This window comes from Netta rufina (assembly GCF_964035555.1).
Source record: "Netta rufina genome assembly, chromosome: 28".
Lineage (NCBI taxonomy): Eukaryota > Metazoa > Chordata > Aves > Anseriformes > Anatidae > Netta > Netta rufina.
This window is the reverse complement of record NC_140152.1, coordinates 2,100,308-2,119,821: the sequence shown is the minus strand read 5'-3', so window position 1 is coordinate 2,119,821 and position 19,514 is coordinate 2,100,308. Positions and strand designations below refer to the sequence as shown.

Below are 19,514 nucleotides of genomic sequence, written 5' to 3'. Positions count from 1 at the left end.
ATATCCAGCTGCTTGCTGGATATTTTCTTGTATCTGTGGTGGTTTCTTTGAGCCATATCAGCTACTTATTTCATTCAGATGCTGTTAACAGAAAACCTACACTTTCAGATAAAGGCATCTGTTCATTTCTCTGGGTGATAAAGTTGGTCCTGTCACTTTCCAAGTTGAGAGAGCTCTTAAGGTACTGCAGTGAATTGTGTTCCTAACCCAGATAACACATCCTAATAAATAGCATGCAGTTCATTTCATTATGACAGTTCAGATAGAAAATAAACATTTTCATTTGAAAAGGAGTCCTAGGCTCTATTTTGCAATACCCCCATTAACTGGAAAAAAGAAGTGAAGAACCAGAATCTAATATTTGGGAAGGACATACAATTACCATGGGAATTTCAAAAAAACTGCACTGACTGACTGACAGGCTGCATTTGCAGTTTCACTGGATCATTTTACTTTCTCCTTCACAAAAGTTGAAGCGCCCTTCGCTCTTGGATTTAGTCCACTTGTAGTGCTTAAAACATTATCTTCTATAAAAACAAGTACATTTGACACTTTTATAAGAGCTGGAAAATGCCTGAAGTATAATGCATGTGAAGTCAGAGAGTTTACACCCAAATGAGGAGGAACAGTTTTTATTCTCTGTGAAGAAGAAAGTCAGAAGTTGCACTTAGTCTCTGCAAAGTTGGATTTAGTCTGAGTGCAGCTGCAGCTTTACCCCTCATGAGGAAAATCCCGTTCCTGTGTATAAGATTACTGCTCAAAATTTTACACTGAGCGGCCATTAAGGTTGCTCAGCTTTTCACAGCTGCCTTGTGAACAAGATGTTTGATAGACAGTCATGGTAGCTCTGTCCTTTCAAACTTTTTTCCTGTTTAGGAGCAAATGTGACTGTCCTTACTGAAGAGGTAACTGTCCAGCCTCTCTTTTGAGCCTCCTTACAGGCATCGTGCTTTGCTTTCAAATGCATTGCAATCAGACTCTGCACCAAACACAGAATAATTAATTAATTATTAATAATTTTGTTGAATGATTTTCTCTGCTGAGTCCATTTTATTTTAAGTCTTGGATCCTCTCCAGGCCTTAGATGCTTAATCCCTATGGAAGTCAGTGAGCTCAGCAACTTTGAGGATCTGGGACTTTTTCTAGACAAACAATAATTTTGCAAATCTCTTTCATGTTCTTAGCTCCAGAAAGGAGATGTTCCTGCAGAGGCCTAACCCAAACATTTCTGAAGCCTTGCTGTGTGTCCTCCAGGTTTTTCAGCCCCTGCTCTGGGGCTCTTTGCAGAAACCACCCAGTAAGTTGTCATGGGGACTACTCATTCTTGAAACAGTCCAACCGTATCCAATAGACGTAATCGGAAATGGTAGGGTAAAGGCTTACATTGCTTGTACTGTGTCTGTTCCAACTGTGTCCAAACCTATGAGAGAGACTCAGAGAACTGGTGGAATCTCCATGCGTGGAGATAATGAAAATCCAGGAACAGGGAGGCTGAGGAGGAGTTAGACAGCTGGACCCACAGCCCATGGCCAAGCACCCCTAGACTCCCTCACCAGCACTCACAGGAGAAGCAGGGGGGGCAATAACACCAGAGAGTGGAAGTTGACAACAACGAGGATGAGCAGGAGGAAGAGTTTTCCCAAGAGCCTTCCCCCAAAGCCTGAGGTGCACTTACAGAACTGCTTCACCCCTCTGCAGATGGAAAAGGAAAGACCTGTGGCAGGGGGTTGGAGCTGAGTAAGGCAGTCTGGTCTGCTCCCCATATAACAACCAGTCCCACTAAGAAAAGGTGATGGGTGATAGCAGCAGGAGACTCTGATAAGAGGTACTGAGGCGTCCTTCTGCCAACCCAATCCACTCTTGAGGCAAGTCTGCTGCTTACCAGGGGCTCGTATCAGGGCTGTCACCAAGAGACTGCCAAGCCTTGTGCAGCCTAAGCACTATTATCTGCTGCTGCTGTTTCACGTGGGCACCAGTGATACAGGCAGGAGCAGTCATGTGGGATTACAGAGCCCTGGGAGCAGCAAGAAAAGACTTGGGAGTACAGGTAGCTTTTTTTCTGACAAAGGGAAGGGGACTGAAAGGGCCATTTGAATCTGGCAAATCTATGTATGGTTGTAGGACTGGTGACATTGTGGACCCTCTCTGGAAGGAAGTGAGAGACCTGGTCACTCAGAATATGGATAAAGCTGAGGTACTCAATGACTTTTTTGCCTCAGTCTTCACAGACAAGATCTCCAACCACATGGTCCGGGCCTCAGAAGGGAAAGGCAGGGACTGGGAGAACGATGAACTGCCCAGCATAGGAGAAGATCAGGTGTGAGGCCATCTAAGGAACCTGAAGGTGCACAAGTCCACAGGACCTGATGAGATACATCATCATATCCCTCATGGGTCCTACGGGAACTGGGAGATGTAGTTGCTAAGCTGTCCATCCTATCTGAGAAGCTGTGGCAGTTCAGTGAAGTTCCCACTGACTGGAAGAGGGGAAACAGAACCTCCAGTTTTAAAAAGTAAGACCTGGGGAACCCATTTGTAAAAGGAAGACCTGGGGAACTACAGGCCAGTCAGTCTCACCTCTGTGCCTGGCAAGACCATTAAGCTGATCCTCCTGGAAACTGTGCTAAGGGATATAGAATATATGGAGGTGATTGGTGACAGACAATCCTGAGTATTTCTGATCTACAGAAAAGTTTCAGTGATTACTAACAACTGACTAAATTAGACAGATATCCTATAACTTTTCTAAACTAGCACCATTCATTTATTTTTACCAACTTTTGCCAGTTCTGCTGTCATATTCCTGGCTGAAAAATTTCCCAGCAGCTACACTGGATGGTTTTTATACAGGGTACATTGAATAGAGATCAGGAGCCAGCTGTTTGGATTCTGCTTTATGCTTGTGATACCTTCAAATGATCAGGATCTATGAATGCAGTTGTTACATTGTGCCACCACACTGGAAAAAAATGTTAAGGGTATGAGTGAAGTAGCATAACCCCAGATGTCTCCCTCTGAACTAGTTGTTGCTATTGGGTCCCTATCTTTGGAGTGGAGACCTAGTCCATGCCACATTAACAAGTAGGCTTAGAGTCCACATAGAGCTAAAAAATGGATTTGGGGATGGAGAAAAAGCCTTCTAAGAAACAAACGGTTTGAATTCTTCAGTCTGTGGCATGGCTATGGCAGATTCAGGCAACGATCATAAAGTCACACCTAAACACAGAACTTATGCCCAGCAAATCCCACAAGACCAAAACTGTGGAGCACTACTGAAAGGAGTAACAGGAATTAAAAAGCCATTTAACTCTGGAGTGAACTTCGGAACCCTGCAGCCACAGGAAGCCACGGAGGCTGACTGGAGGGGAAAAGAAAGATTCACGGCCAGCCAGTCCTGAAGGACTGCGGGTGCCTAAGGACGACAAGTGCAGGACGCTAAGAGACAGCCCCACACACCGCAACCTCGCCCTCCACCAACATCCCCACACTGACGGCTCTGAGGCGGCCGCCACACTTTAAGCACCCCCCGCACCCCCCCACTGCGCACGCGCGGCAGCGCCCGGCACCCGGTAACCACCCCTCCGCCATCATCCCCCCCCCCGTTCTCCCCGTTCTCCCCGCCCGCCCAGCGGCGCACGCGCGCTGCCGCCGCGAGCCGGCCGTGAGGTAGCGCAGGCGCCGCCAGGCGGGGCCGGCGGGCAGTGGAGGCCGCCCGGCTGCGCGATGCATCTTGGGCGTGACTGAGGAAGTAAAATGGCGGACCTAGCGAACGAAGGTAGGCGGGCGCTGGCGCTGCGCAGCGATGCCGGCCGCGGGCCCGTCACCGCTTCCCCCGCCGGTTTGGTTCTCACCGCGGGGCCGCCGCGCTCCCGGCTCCCTCCTCCGCGCCCTGCTCCCGGCGGGGGCTGTGGGTGCGCCCCGGCGGCGGGCCTGCCCTCGGAAGTGCCCCCTCCCCGCGGCCTCTCCGTGCCCCGGCCTCCCCCCCCCGGCGGGGCGAGCGGCCCGGACAAAGGGAGCGCCCGGCCGGGCCGCCCGCTGCGCCCCGTGAGGCGGCGCCGGCGGCTGCCTCCCGCCGGGTCCCAGCTCCCGGCTCCCGCACTTCCTGCGCGCAGCGGCCGTGCCCCGGGGCCCCCGCGCCGCTCCTCGGGGCCGCCGTCCGCAGCCTGCGGGTGTTCGCAGCGCTCCCTCGGCTGCCGCGCTCGTTAATCCTTCCCCCGGCAAAAGGGGGTGATCGAGGCGGCTGGGGGGCGCTAGGCGAAGTGGAATAGTTTTGTTTATTTTTAGCTGGAGTGTCTCTGAAATAAAGAATTCCTCTTTTTCTCGGCAGAAGTCTAGGGTAAGCTGGGCTGCGCCGGTGTAGGTTTTGAGGGTTCTGCTCCGAGCTGTGCAGGCTTGGTTAACTGACAGCGGGCACCAGCAGCGTGTGTTTGAGAGTAACTCCCCTTGAACTCTCAGTAAAACCAAGTTTGTTCTCAACCGTCCATTTCTCGTTATTTTTCTTGGGCTAACAGAGGGGGTGAATCTCTGTAGGAGGCAAATGAAAACATGCATAGCCCCTTCTGTCAAGAATTTTTCTGATACCTGAAATTGCATTTCAGTTATAATTATGCTTCTGATATTAAACACCAGGAAGCAGATATCTGTTGTAGGTGTAGCTTTTGAAGAGGAATCCTACCAGCAGCTAACCACATAATTACACTGAAGTTATTTGACAAATCCTCTGATGCAGCATGTCTGGAGCTGCTGGCTCCCAAACTGAAGATGTGCTGTCAGTGCACAGAGAGGCACGATAAATAGTTTTGAGGGCTGTAGTACATAGTCAAATATGTACTGATTTTTGGTGAGAAATTTGCTGATGGTATGTAAAACCTTGTAATAAATTTTGATGGCTTGTTGCATTTTTTAGCGCCCAAAGTTTGGGAATGGCTATCTTAATTCATGCAAGTCCCTCACTTTACCTTCTAGTAGGAAATAGCTGAAAGGTGAATTCTAAATTACCAGTGTTCATTACATCATTTGATGCTGACTTATCTTGTGTTGCTATTCTTATCTCTGTATTTCTGCAGAATCTTGTACACTTTCTGTGGTGGAAAAAAAATCCCAATGTGGTATCATCTATTCTTTTTCATCTTTCTCTTTTTCCCCTTCAGACCCTTTCCTGACTCCAGTGATTTCCCTCACTTGCTAATCTCATTAGTTTGTGCTTGCATCTCCTTCCAGAGTTGCTGTCTTCATTCGTCCCTTTTGTCTGTCTTCTCTCAATAAGAACGGGATTTAAACTGCCTTAAAGTTAAGCAAGATCACCTCTGAACTATAGGCTGTTCGGCTCATTCTGATGTCATTGTATGGTGTTAGTTTTCTTTCCTCCAGTTCCACTTTTGAGGTATCTGTTCTTGGTATAGCGGAGCAAATACATGTACTTTCTGGAACTGGTGGCTGCTGGAAGTCAGTGGATTCTGTGATCTCTCTACTTGCATTGTTTGCTGTCTCTGATACTGCAGCAATACTCTCAGGTGACTTTGACCATTTTCTCCTCATTCTAACACGTATCAGTGTTTAATTTTTCCAGGACCGTAGGTGAATGTTTTCTTTCCCCATACTGTGTATTTTCACTGAATATAAGTAATGACTATTTCAGTACTGTTAATTATTTGATCTTATACTTTTTATTGATCTTCTTTTAAGTGTTTGATAGCTAAATGTTCATGTTCACAAACCAAGCATGGTTAAAACAAAGCTCTTAACATTCCTTAATCTTGATTGGTTTGTACAGCAGTGCTGTCTCAATCATACTTCGTTATGAAGTGCAAAGCTAATTATTCCTTGACACATAATAGGCACAAGTACGTAGAAGGTGGTTTCAGTCATTTTTGTGGAATGTTTTTGCTTAGCATGCTTAAGCAATAGCTCTTCTTGTTGGTTCATGCAAGTGAAACTCACTTGGGATCTTATCGGTCTGGTTACTGCAACAAACCTTCTTCTGGCCTTGAGAAGTGCCATTTCGTTTTGCTCATATCCTTACAGCTCACTCATGCGTAGCATTTTTAACCTGTCACTTTTATCATGGCACTCCTTTGTTTCAATTCATTCATTCTTTTCCAGGAGTAAGTAGATTTGTTACTTTTACTTCTAGGTGCTGACTGCTCTTCTCTTACTCTATTGTCTGTCTTAAACCACCACTGAGATGTCAGTAGTCTCCAAGTAACCATTCAATGTCCTCAAAGTCTTCAAACTGTTCTCATGGACAGTCTTTCTGTGATGCATTTCTTGATAGCTCCAGTATTCTCAGAATTACTTAATTGCCCTCAATCTAATTGTTCAATTTTTTTTTTTTTTTCATTCACTTGTCTTTCCTTCTTTTTCTCTGGTGTGTTGGTGAAGCTGCACCTGGTGAAACCACTGGTGAAGCTGATGATTATGGAGCTAATGAGGAGGAAGAAGGAAGAGTTCTCCAGCTGTTTAAAGTTTGATTGACTTTATCACAAAGACTTAGTGAGATTGAGATACAGGCTTTGGGGATTGGCACCTTGACTGTTGATTTGATTTATACCATCACTGAAAACCAGGATTTTGAAATAGTATTCACAATTGTTATTGTCACTATTGTATAAAATAGTTATCAAATGGTGTTAGAAATTTCCTCTGAAGTCTTTGGTATGATCTTCTTTCTACATCAGTATTCTAGCCAGATCGCATCTTAAAATTGGCACTTCACATTCATGAGTCTGTCAGTGTTGTATGATGGAGAACTAGAACACTGTCAGGCGTATATTCACATAAACCTGAATGCTCTTCTCGTTAACTCGCTGTTAATAGACAACTACTAATTGGTATATAACTTGTTTCTGAAGCTGCTCTTTAGGTGATAGGATCTCTTCATGGTGAGCGTGAATTATTTTATTTCCTTTCAGTTGTTGAAGAGGTACAGGTTTTTTTCATGGCTAACACTTGATGACTTCCTTTACATTTCCCGTTCAGTAGGTGCTTCTGTGTCAGTTCTTCCCTCCAGCTCTACGTTTGGAGAGAGGGAGGTCTTCTGCTACTTTGAGGGCAAAACCTGGCATTTGCCACTGTCTCTAAACCTTACAGACTCTTTGAGCAATATCTTCCCCTCCTTGGTAATTTTCTTCACTAACGGATACAAAGTTAGACTGAATGATTTGTTTGCTGTTGGGATTTTTTTTTTTTTGAGATGTGCTAATAACTCACATCCAAATGCCACAAACGAGCGTTTAGTTTACAAGACAGAACTGTCTACATATGTTTAAAATTTGTTGTTAGCACTTTTCAGAGTTCTTTATAGATATCTACACTGCAGAGTAATTGTCTGCCTCATGGTTTTCTTCTTCCTACCAGCTGAAATTAAGCTACTTTTTTTTCCATTTCTGACTTGTAGCATTTGCTTTGTGTGAAGTGTCTGTGCTGAAATAGTAAAATGACCTAATGCAGAGGGTAATTTATTAATGTGACAAGGGTGCAGGAAACAAAACAACACATACTCTGCAAACACAAAAGGTTTGCGCTTCAAATATGATCTAAAATTTCTTCTCGTCTTAAATATGTAAAAAGCATTCCACATTCCCATGCCAGCTGTGGAAGTACTACCTAGAAGTAGCCTTGTTCATGTTACAGAAGACAAAATAAATGGTTTGAAGATGAACCAAGTCATCAGATGTTTTAATTCATAACAAGCAATTTATTAGAGTTTTGAAAGTGAGGCAGAAGCATCTTTTTTCTTTTTTTTTTTTCTCCCTCCTGTTGTCAGTTATATTCGCTATGACATCATTTGTGAAGTCTGGATGTAAGTGATCTAATGACATTAGGTATGATTGGACTTTTCTTGTGGGGTCATTTTCAGTGATCAGCTGCTGGCTTGGTCGCTTGCTCATTGCTTTCAGTCTAGTCATAGCTATTGGGAGAGACAGGAGTCTTGTTTTGGTATCAGCCCCTTTTATAAAGCTACAAAAGCCTGTTTGTCTCTTTTTTAATTTATATATTATCTTTGTGACATGATTACTCTGCTTTTCATAACTTAAGTAGTATTAAGGTGAAAGAACATTTTTTGCTATCTGAACTGCTCAAGTAAGCATAATTAAATTTAACCTTGAGCTTAATTTTTTATCTTCCTTTCATTCAACCTTTAGTCAAAGGAACTTGTCTTTCTACTTTGAGTTGGCACCCATCACAATCAGAAGGTTACTTCTGAGTTCACAGTGGTTGGAACTTCCTGCGTGCAGGCTGTAAATCAGCACCTACAGAAAAGCATTTTTTTTTCTTAACATGCGATTTCTTTTTTTCTTTAAGACAGAAAGTCCCTAAACTTGAAACAAATTTAGTAGCCTCAGTGATTCTATGTTTGGTTGCATTCAGCATAACCTTTTTTAAGCAAGGAACAAATGATTTTAGTGAGTACTGTTTTTTAAACATATATTTGTTTTATGAAACAGTATTATATCAGGGAATGTTGGAAAGACATTTGTCTTTGTAAAATTGCAGAGCTGTGTTTTTATCTGATTCCACATACAAGTTTATTCCTTAAAGGAATGGAAGCAGTCTGCGTGTGCAGTTGTTCGCAAATCAAACATTTTCTGTTTGCCTGCATGCTTCCTTCCATAACGTTTTTTTTTCCTTCTTCTTAATAAGCTATTGCCATCTAATATTCTATGACTGGCACAGTTTTTGTCACTACCACTTCTTTTTTTTTTTCTTCCAGAATGTAGTATAAAGCAAACACATGCAGTTCTTTTCCAGGATTGATACCATGCAGGCTTGTATACATGTAGGATTCAGCCGCTATTTCATAGCTGTGTTTTGACTGGTACCAAAGCAAACAGGAAGAACAGCTTGTGTGATAAGGAAGCGGAATATGCTGAGAAAATGCTTACAATCCATATATCCAACACTTTGTTCTGTTTATAACTAATAGGCTTTTTTTATTGCCCATTGTTTTTATTTTTTGAATATTTTTATTGGTACTTATTTTACCAAAATCTTACAGAATCGTAAAGAAAACCTTCTGTGGCATTTAAATAGGCCTTTTACCTTGTATCCTCAGCAATATTTTAGTACTGCAGTTAGTGTGAAGGAACAAGATGAGTTTTTCTTCAAATCCTATCAGGGTGTCAAAACGTTGGTGCTTCTCCCCTCCCTAGGTACTCTTTTCATTCTCCCTTCTTTTATGTCATTCTTTTTTTGATGAATATTTGTCACCCAGCTTTAGTGTTTATTTCTGTCTTGGTTTTACCTCGTTTTGGTGTGCTCCCACCAAGCTGAGCTGGAAAGGATAGGTTCTGCTTGGGAAGAGCTAAGCAGGTGTGCGTGGCTAGGTGCTGTGGCAGCTGCTGCAAATGGAAGTCTTGAGAAGAAATGATATCGATCCTATGAGCTGTTGAAGCTCCTTATGTTTTTCTTAAAAGATGAGAAGATGACGTACTAGTAGTGTTCTTGGTGATTGCTGGTATGTTTTACAGTGGTGTAAGGATGTAAGGGAGGAATCGTTTGTGGGAAAGAAAATATCTCATTAGGACAGTTGGTCTATGTTGGAAAAAGCAGACCAGTTTCGGGACATACATGCTTGTCTTCAGATCTGAACTAAAGGTAGTTACCTTGATAACTACATAATTTGAGAACCAAGCGGGTCAGTGATTAACTTGGTTATGTTAATCAGTTCAACCATCCTGGAGAAAGGCAGTTGGTAATTCTGAGTCTAGAAGAAAGCATAAGTAAGAGAGGAATGGGTAAGGCTGTGCGCTGCTGCCCAGAAGATTTAGTTTAACTCTTCTTGACAACGTGGAGCGCCTTGAGGTGGAAAAGAAGAGCATTTTCCTGGGAAATGCTCTTTCACCACCCAATGCATGCTTAATGTTTTAGACTTCAGGGGAAGTACATCATGTTTTCAGATAACTGTTTTTTTCTTTCTGTTGATTGTGTGTATCAGTTGATTGACTACCATGTATTCCTGGTGTCTGCAACCACAGTGTCAAAATATTAAGTAGAACATACACAGGAAAAAGCTGATGTAGAAAGATACCCCCCAAGGAACCCTTCCCCTTTGTACTGCCTTCAGTCTCAGTAACATCAGAAGAAAATGCACCAATGTTTTCTTGAGTGGAACTAGCCTGTGCTTCAGGAACGGGCAGCGATTTCAAACAGGCCAGCAAATCCTTGCTTCAACAGAAATATCCAAAATTCCTAGATTTTCATAGCTGTACTGCCCAGACTGTAATGAACCCCAGAAGCCTCTGGAGAGCTGGGAGTGGAAGTGAACTCTTACTGGGCAGCTGGTAAGGATGGACACCTAGATCCTGGTGAGGGGCTCTCTAAGACAGCTCTTAGGATCTATTCCTCAGTGCTACCTCCCAGGAAATATCCTCTGGAGTATGTCTGGGAGCTAAAATTCAGAAATAGCCTTAGATATTAAGAATTGCAGGTACAACAAATACAGTTTTTATAGTGCATTGCAGTTCATGTGTTGGTCTACCCCTCAGCTTTTAATAGATAACAGTTTACCACACTGAATCTGTTTCATGAATTGACAACCTAATTGTCCTTAGCCATTTAACACTTACTCATGGTTCATAGCTACTATCTACTTTTTGTCTCAGGTGATAAGTTATGAGTTGAAGTCAAGGCAGTTGTTCTCAACTTGTACGCATTTCTTTTGCCTGTGTTACAAGTTTCTGTGTAGTCAGGCGCTGTTGTACCTTTAAATGGTAAATTTAGAAAAGGTTTGCAATGCTGTGGTTCTTAGGTTTAAAAGATGAAATCACCTTGTCATGAGCTTGCTACAGTGGTGCTGGTGAGGAATTTGGAGTTGTTACCATGACTTAGGGTCTGGGCTTCTTCTAACATTTCAAAGTTTCGTTTGGGTGACCGAGATGGGAAGGGGCCTGGGTTGCATGACACTTTGTGGCTGAAGGAACTGGGATTTTCCATCCTAGAAAAGGGAAAGCTTCAGAGAGCCACATTTGGAGCTTTCCACGGTCTACATGGAGGTTATCAGAAAGAGGCAGGCTTTTCACAATGGCGTATGTTGATAAGATGTAAGTCATCAATTGAGAGAGATTGGTTCTGTCCTCTTTAATGAAAAGCAATATGGAAGGGGACCTGGGTACAGGGAAAACAGTAAATACTAGAGCCCATTAATACAGCAGAGAAATGCATTCCAAAAACATACTTAGGAATCAGAGCAGAAAGTTGAAGCCAGACATTTGAATGGGAAATTAGACGCTGCAGCGTTTTTTTTCTTTCTTTCTTTTTTTTTTTTTTTTTTTATACAAGTGAGGTAACAAATGATCAATGGTAACAAAGCTTTTCTTCTAATGTCTTCAAGAATGAATGCCTTTGCTGAAAATGTTTCCTCAAAACTTTAAGGCTCAGGAAAATACGCAATGGCTTGGTATGAAGGTCAGATTAGATGACCTAGCAATCCTTGCTTGCTGTGGGCTAGAATTAGGCAAACGCTTCTCCAGCCTTGTGGTTGCATTGCAGACTTAAGGACACGATGAACAAGAGAAAAGATGACCTTTATACAGCTCCCCTTACTTTTTTTTCCTATATAAAGATCTCTTGTGCTTCTCAAAGAAGTAAGTCTGCAAGAGAAACAATGATCATTTCTTTAAAGGCTTCATATATACGCACCAGAAACTGACTGAAGATCATGCGGTTGTCACTGAAGTGTGCAGTGGCAGTCAACCTCTAAAAAATTAATGCTGATTTAGTGGAAGTAATTTTCTGAAAGTATTCTCTGCTAAACAGCACATCCATTGTGTAACGGTGCAGCAGCGCATGCACACATCCTCGGCAGTGCTGTAAGTTTAGGATCCACAGTAAGGAGTGTGCCTGGTTAAGCCATGGGATAGTTGGTAGCAGCGACTGCCTGCTGTAGTGCCCTTGGTCCTGCCGGCTGCCAGCTTGTCCGGTGTCTCACAAGCAGCGAGGAACAGGGAGCTTTCTAAACCTCCAGCTTGGAGGATGGCGTTCCTTCAGTACCTAGAAACTCCCTTATCTTGCACACGTCTGATCTCTCCTTCCACCTTCACTAACGGATCTCACCGCAGTTTTTCACTAGCTCCTTTTCCCAGCTTTATTTGCTGTAGCTGGGCACAATCTGCAATACTTGATTTTCTTTTCTTTTTTCTTTGGTTCCTCCAGCCAGTCATCTTTATTTGTGAGTTTTCTGCTCTTGGCATCCCTGTACCTTTCTTTGAGGACTCTGTTTTCTGTCACCAGACCCTGTCTCTTATTTTGTCCTGTTCCTTTGCCTCATCTTTGGCTCCCTGCTGTAGCCTTTTGCCAGCCGGCCAGTGTTTCCTCTGGCCTTTGCATGGCTGAGTCTGTTTTTGTTTGTTTGTTTCATTTTGTTTTTACTGTTTGCTTTCTTCTGCCTCAGGGCTTTGATCCCGTATTAAGTACTAAATAGACAAGTAGCTGCTTTCTGTTTGATCCTCTGTGGTATCTCTGGAACTCGGTACAGGAGTCTCGGGTATGTCTTGCACTACACAATTGAGTCCTGATTTCAGGCAGCTCTCCAAAAGGGAAGAGCACTAATACAGGATATTATTGACTGGGTGGGTGGTCTTAGATAAAACTAGTTGGGTAGAATGCGTGCTAGTCACTGCTGTAACTTCCTCATTAATGAATATTAAACTAGACCAAATGTGGTAGAAAAAATAAAACGAAAATCTCTTTGAAGTAAAGTGTTAAAAGCTCGCCCCCCTGCACGGGGAACCTCCCCCACACAGGTTATAGGGAGGCCAGAGGAATTAAAGAGGAGCCCTGGCTTCTATGGATGCAGGTGTTCCTTCAGAGTAATTTGAAGACCCCGTTCCCTTTCAGCAGACTCTCCTTTTAGGACAAGGATAGCAGTTAAGTTTGTCTGACTGTAGATTACTTTTGATTTTTGAAATAGCTTGTCTGCATTGCTCTCATTAATAAGCATTTTTAAGATTCAGCGCTGTGTTGTGGGTAGAATTGCCAGAGACCTTAGAAAACAAAGGAAAAAGAGCAGGACAAAGGCTGTAATAATGGTCTTCATTTCATGGCTGCTTTACCTTTTGTCGAACACGTCGAACACTGATCTTGCAAAGTCAGTCTTTGCTGGGTTGTCCCTCTGGGTGAGACTCACAGGAGGGTGGAAAGTCCACCCTCCCAAATAAGTGCACGGAGTTCTTAGAAATTTTTTTGTGTGTGTGTGTGCTTGCCAGGTAAAGGTTCATTTCTTAACCTCAACCAATCTAATAGCTAGCAGTTCCCTGAAAAATCTCATCCCTTTTTTCTTCTGTTCTGTGTATTCCTGCACTGACCCAACTGACGTATGGAGAATTTTGTGATCCTGTCCTTTTTTCAGAGCGAGGTAATTCTTGTTGGTTTTTATTTCTTTTTTGTGGTATCTTTTCAAGTCCAAAAAGATTTACAGTCAGTTTTTATTAAGAGCCTGGTCTTGTTCATAGAACTAAATAATTGCAAAGATGGAACTTCTGCAAAGAAATTAGCCAAAGTACAGCCCTCCCTGAATTCTCATTTCACTGCAGTCTCAGTCTGAAGACAGTTTTAAATGTTATACTCACCTTAAGCCCTGCAAACATAGAGGAGGGTTGCTGACTGCATACTGTACGTGCAGTTTGTCTTCAAATACAACACATACGTGTGGTATAATTTTGTTGAACTCTGAGGAAAGCTCGCTTCTTGTGATTTCACACCACCCACCCCCTTGTTTTGAGGTCATTAAGGACAGAGGAAGACGTGCACTCATTTCAGAAATTCAGTCTGGACTTGACCAAATGGTGGTATGTGTAGAAAAATGTCCTGCTAATGTTTGAATCTGAACTTCAAGTACATAGCGGACTTGCTTTCTAGTTACATACATGAGGCTGGTGCCTCTGTGATAATACACATGGGATGTTTGGTTTAAATCATGTATCTGTAAACAGTCGCTTTCCTCTACGAAAGCAGAATGTTGGTGTGTACAAAAGTGAAGTGTCGTAGTAAAGGGCCTTTTCCTGCTGATGTACCCAAGGATGGTGAAAGTACTGCTTTAACACAGAGAGATCTGCAGAGACAAGGAAACTGATCGAGCTTTCAGGTATCATTTCTGTCAGTTGTATTGCTGTTCTCAAAACACTTCTTCCTATTGAAGATCAAGTGCTTAAGAATAACTACACATTACCAGGAACCAGTCAAACAATTCATGTAACCGAGATTTAACTGGTCTAGAGATTCATTGTCTGTCAAAGCATCATAAAGTGTAACATATTAGTTACTAATTAATGTGGTTGGAAAAACAAAAACAACAACAATTTTTCTTTTTGCAGAAAAACCTGCCATTGCTCCACCTGTCTTTGTATTTCAGAAGGATAAAGCACAGAAGGTAAGGAGATGTTGATAATGTATATTAACTTCTTTGTTCTGTAGCCCTAACTCGTATAACTCATACTCTGTGGTGAGCAGCCACTTGTGTGTATTTTTCTGACGGTGAAGATGGACAATAGAGCAGTAACACTATTACTGGGTGTAGGGTGAAGAAGCTGCTGCAGTGGTAGTTAGATGTGGATATTCCCCCACTGTAGCCAGTCTTTCACAATAAACTTTCTCAAAACTGCAAATGCTACTTTGAGAGAGACCTTTTTGGAATCACTGGATTGTTATGTTTATCTGCACGATCAGAAAATATCAAATGTTTCAATAGAAATATCAAACTGTTTTGTGGTTTGTAGCTTTTCTTTGGAACAAGATGTGAGTTTTCTCACTTTTTGGGGGGCATATTCATCAGCAGGTGCTTGCTTGAAATCTTTTGTCAGATTAGCAAGGATTAAATCTGCTGTTTTTTTCTAATATTAGCTCATCCAGTTAAATGTATCTTACTGTAAGTACTAGTTTTGAGGTATTCTTTCCAACGAGTCTTCACAGTGACAATTTACATGCAGTTTGGAACGCCGGGAGTAGTAGAGTTAGCACTATCAAGGAGACAGCTCTCAGTCACCCACTGTTGTTTGGACAGTTCCTGAAGTCCCTTCTGTGCTGGTGATTTTTCTCCCTTTTTAAGCTGGCAGTGCTTCCACAGCCGGCTTGAAAATGGTGATCAGAGCATGCAGCCCGAGCAGAGCGATGTGGGGCTGTGTCCTTTCTTCTCTGGCCTCCTTCCCCAGCTGTAAGCCACCAGGTCTTGCACAGTCGTGTTGCTTTCTGTGCCATCTGCACAGGGTGCAGACCTGCACGCAGCGCATCCCTGCGGGGCCATGCTGTAGGAGCTTGTGTCAGGCTGTGGGATGGATCTGTTGCACTTGGTGTGTTTCAAGAAAATATTCGTAAAGAATCTGAAGGAACTAACAGCTCAATGTCTCTTTGGGCTGGTGGATTGCAGAGAAGGAGGTCTATCATTTCTTCTCCCTAGCTGCCTACACAGATGCTGCAGGTGGTTGCGGTGCTGGGTAGGTGCTGCCTTCAGGACTGCTAAGGCTTGGCCAGAAAGCCGGCCTGGGGGCTGAGCGGAGCGACTGCATGGAGATTTGTAGTGGAGCCAAGCAACTTGACCTCACGCTGGAGAGAAATGAGTTAAGAACTGATCTAAGTACTGTGTCATGTTGATATAATCAGACCTTTTGAGAAGGGGTGAGCCATGGTCTGCATGGCTGTGGAGGAGCCCTGGTCTGCTGGGGAACTAAGCTCATTCCTTGAAGGAGGTCATTCAGACCCCACCAGTGGCATCTGTCAGGTGGTGGCTGATTTCCAAACTGTAAACACACCTAGTAACAAATACAAACATTTATGTTAAGCTGTGTAAACGTGCGGAGATGTACAATTTTCTTAAGGGGAGTTAATGATCACTTTAGTAGCTTACACTGTGTGCAACTGAGACTGGAATAGAGCAACAGAAGCATTGGTGCTGTGCTGTGTGCCGCTTTGTAAGTGGAGGGCCAAAGTTTGCTTGGTGCTTGTTCCAGTAGCCATCCTTTGTGGAGCTGGTAGGTCAGCAATACAGCCAGGCTGTGGTGCTGGCAGCCAAAAGCAACAGCCGCTTAATACGTGTTGAATTTATCAGAACCCAACATTCAGGCCAGCTGAGTGTCTCTAACTTTAATCAAGAAGTGGTGTTCGGGCTACATGCTGGTTGAGGCCTTTCACTGTGTTTTTGAAAGGATTGATAGCCCTGTGAGTGTTACAGTTACCAGCAGACTACCTTCTGTGTGAGGTGTTTGGGTAAGTGAATTACCTTCCACAAGAGCTGATCGTTAGTAAAGCTAACAAGAAAATCTGTTAAGAGGAGTTTTTCCTAGGATAGCATTTAGAAAAGAATAAGAAAGTGAAATGACGTATTTTACAAGTGTGTTGTTTGTCAGCTATCTAAATCATAATTTCCGTTTAGCAAGATATCTGTGTGGTCAAGTTGGCTTTCATCCAGAGCTGTAAACAAAGTCTTCATGGAGGCTTTTCAGTGCCAATACAGCGATCTGATGGTGAGCTGAGAGCGAGGAGGAGGCACTGCATTGTATATTCCAGTTAAGTTTTTGCTGTCCATGATGAACGTTGAGATGTTTGTCTAGTGCTCTCCTCCATCAAACAGGACATCCTGAGCAGAATTTTTTTCTGGCAGTGTCTACAAGCTGGGTTGATATTATTCAGTGGTTTTCCGGAGCTAACGTTATCTATGATTAAGTTAAGGAATATTTTTCTCTCTACCTAAGTTTGTTTTTTTGAAGGTGTCAGACATCTATTTCTTTGTTAGCAGTTGCAAAAGATTCAGCATGCTGCAGAACAAAATGCGTGCTAATCTGTAAAGTAATTTTGGAATTGTTTTTCCAAATAAATGTGTATACAGTTTAGTGAAGCATCAGATGTGCAGCTTGTCGTGTTTATTTAGAGGGGATACAAAGTGGTGGTTCAGAGTAATGTCTCTAACTTTCAATAAGGAGATTCTGGTTGTTTCAAAGTTAAAAATAGAGGATTTGCGTATCTGTTCTGATTTGTATTATAATAGTTAATGGTGGATGTAAAGCTGGATGCCCATGACTAGTCCATAATTATTTCTAAGTCTTGTTGCTTCATAAGACAGTTACTTGCTCTTTCGAAGCAGGGCTTTTTACAATTATTCTGGATGCTCCAAGGAGCTGGAACAAATAACAGACCAGGTATCATACAATCACAGAATGGCTTGGGTTGGAAGGGACATTAAAGACCATTTAGTCCCAATCCCTGCCATAGGCCCAGACACCACCCACTAGATCACATTTCCCAGGGCCTCATCTAACCTGGTCTTGAACACCTCCACATATGTTTGTTTGAAAATCTAATTGAGTGTAGTGGTGGTGTATCTACTTATTGGTATGTGGCCTAGTGTCTTACTGCTCTTCTTGTGTCATGTTCTGAATTCTAACCTCATTGTTTTTTTTTCAATTGTCTAGTTCAGGCATGCTGTTCCCCCCCTGCCCTCTCTTGTTGAAGTGCTGTAACTGCTGAGCTGCATTTTCAGATCCGTGTTTTCAGTTCCTTTCAGAGTTTCTGTTTTGGACTTGTTCCTTTCACACATTGGTGTTTCCTCAGTTTCCACATTTGTTGAATGAGTCTGTATTTTAATTATTCTTACCTCTTTGTCTCCTTATAAAGTTTTTTACAGTGTTCCCTCAGCTTCATATCTGAACGGTGGTGACCATATACATTGCTTGTTTCTTTTACACTGCTAGTCAGAGCTGCTGGTGCTGGCACTGGTTGGAAAATTGCCTCAGCTTATGAAGACTTAAAAGACTCTGGACTTACTGAGACCAGAAAGCACCATAAAGTCCTAACCTCATTATGCTGATCATAGAATATTACTGTTACTCTGTTATCTGTACCAATAACTTACAGAATCAAGGAATCATTGAGGTTGGAAAAGCCCTCCAAGATCATCTGGTCCAACCATCCCCCTACCACCAACGTCACCCACTAAACCACGTCCCCAAGCGCCAGGTCCAACCTTTCCTTGAACACCCCCAGGGACGGTGACTCCACCACCTCCTTGGGCAACTCGTCCCAATGCCTGACTGCTCTTTCTGAGAAGAAATGTCTCCTCATTTCCAAGCTAAGAAACAGTTTCCAAGAAATATTTTGTCCAAAAATGCTTTTACAGTACTGTCCCTTGTTCTGCAAGTATATGCTATGAACATCTTAAAGACATTGGTTGTGAATACTACAAAAGGTAGATGCTCTGTTCAGATTTTCAGAATAATTTTGCACTTTAAAATAGGCCAGTATTGCACATGGCCTGTAGCTTGTTCTCTTCCCCCCACCAGTCTGGGCTGGGTAAGGTGGTAGAAGATAAAAATGAACACTGCTTCTAGCTTGTTATGTGCCTGGTGTTGGTCAGTGTGCTCTAGGGGTGAAGTGCTAGTGGTGAGCTGTTAAGGATGGCTCTGAAGGAAGGTAAGTTGTGTGATGTTTGCTTGGATCATGGCTCATACCTGAATGGTACTGCAAGATGATGCAGAGTTTAAGGGGTAAATGACACCTGGGTCATAAAGGTAGGGGGTTAGTTGTGCAGTGAACAACGATTCTCATCCCTAAGTTGTTAAATCTGTTACCGAGGTCTTAGCTGTGGAGTGTTAGAAGATGTGGTGTCGAAAAGGTGACGTAGGCTGGTGGCATTCGCATGTAGTCCAGAGAGCAAGGTCATGTGTCTGAGCTTAAAAAAGAGAAAGTTGTGTTAGTGCACAACGCAGTAAGGGATGGGTTGAAGTCCTGATTTAATTAAAGTGACTTGGGTATGTCTGGGTTTTGGTGGTTTGAGGAACTGGGTGATTAGAAGATGTTTGCGTGCTGGGGTATGATTGGTAGGGTTTGGATGGTGGCAGAGAAAGAAATGTGGAAAAAGTAACTTTTACAGGGGAGAGGCAACAATATCATTTTACAGACAGCCTTGGCAGTGTCAGCATAGCTAGTCAGAGGTTTCTTGGGGAGAGTGAGTTGAACGGTGCTGGAAGTCAACAGGATATTTAAAATTAAGGGCTCATTGTGAATATGTTGCTACACTGCTGCACTTAAAAGAATAATTGTAGATGTTTTAGGACAGTTGTATGTGGCAGAGATTAGAGGGATATTGAGAGGCTGATAATGCCAAAGGCTTCTGAGAGTACCAACAAGAGTTGTACAACTCCTGGGCTCTAAGCAGATAAAGATTGCGAAACTGGAAGCCGTACATGGGGCCACTGGGTATGGATGCTAGGCTGGGGAAAGAGTAACGGAACCATAAATAGCACATAAACATAACTGTGAGTAAAAACAGGCTAAGAGGGTTTGTGCCAGTCTTTATTTAAAAGTGGTATTACTTCCTTGCCTGTATTTGATATTCCAGCATCATATTAGTCTGTCTGTTTCTTTGTGTCTCATTTATTTCGTGTAATACAGAGGAGGCCAAACCTCCAAGTAGACTTCTACATATTTGGCCTAGATATGTTATTTTTGTTTATTTTAATAAAATAGATTTTGTTTCATCTGGTTGAGCAAGGTGAGTTGGTGTAAGTGGCTTCCTAGCATCGTTAGTC

The 19,514-nt window shown here is 42.9% G+C and overlaps 1 protein-coding gene across 1 annotated transcript in view; it reads left to right on the top strand.

Moving 5' to 3' along the window:
* Positions 1-3,644: 3,644 nt before the first annotated feature.
* RANBP3 (RAN binding protein 3) overlaps positions 3,645-19,514 on the top strand; it is a 41,702-nt gene continuing 25,832 nt past the window's right edge. Inside the window, exons 1-2 of the mRNA XM_084302797.1 lie at positions 3,645-3,775; positions 14,313-14,368. Coding sequence (XP_084158923.1) covers positions 3,754-3,775; positions 14,313-14,368 — 78 coding nt within the window. The 5' untranslated portion in view covers positions 3,645-3,753. The remainder of the gene's footprint in view (positions 3,776-14,312; positions 14,369-19,514) is intronic.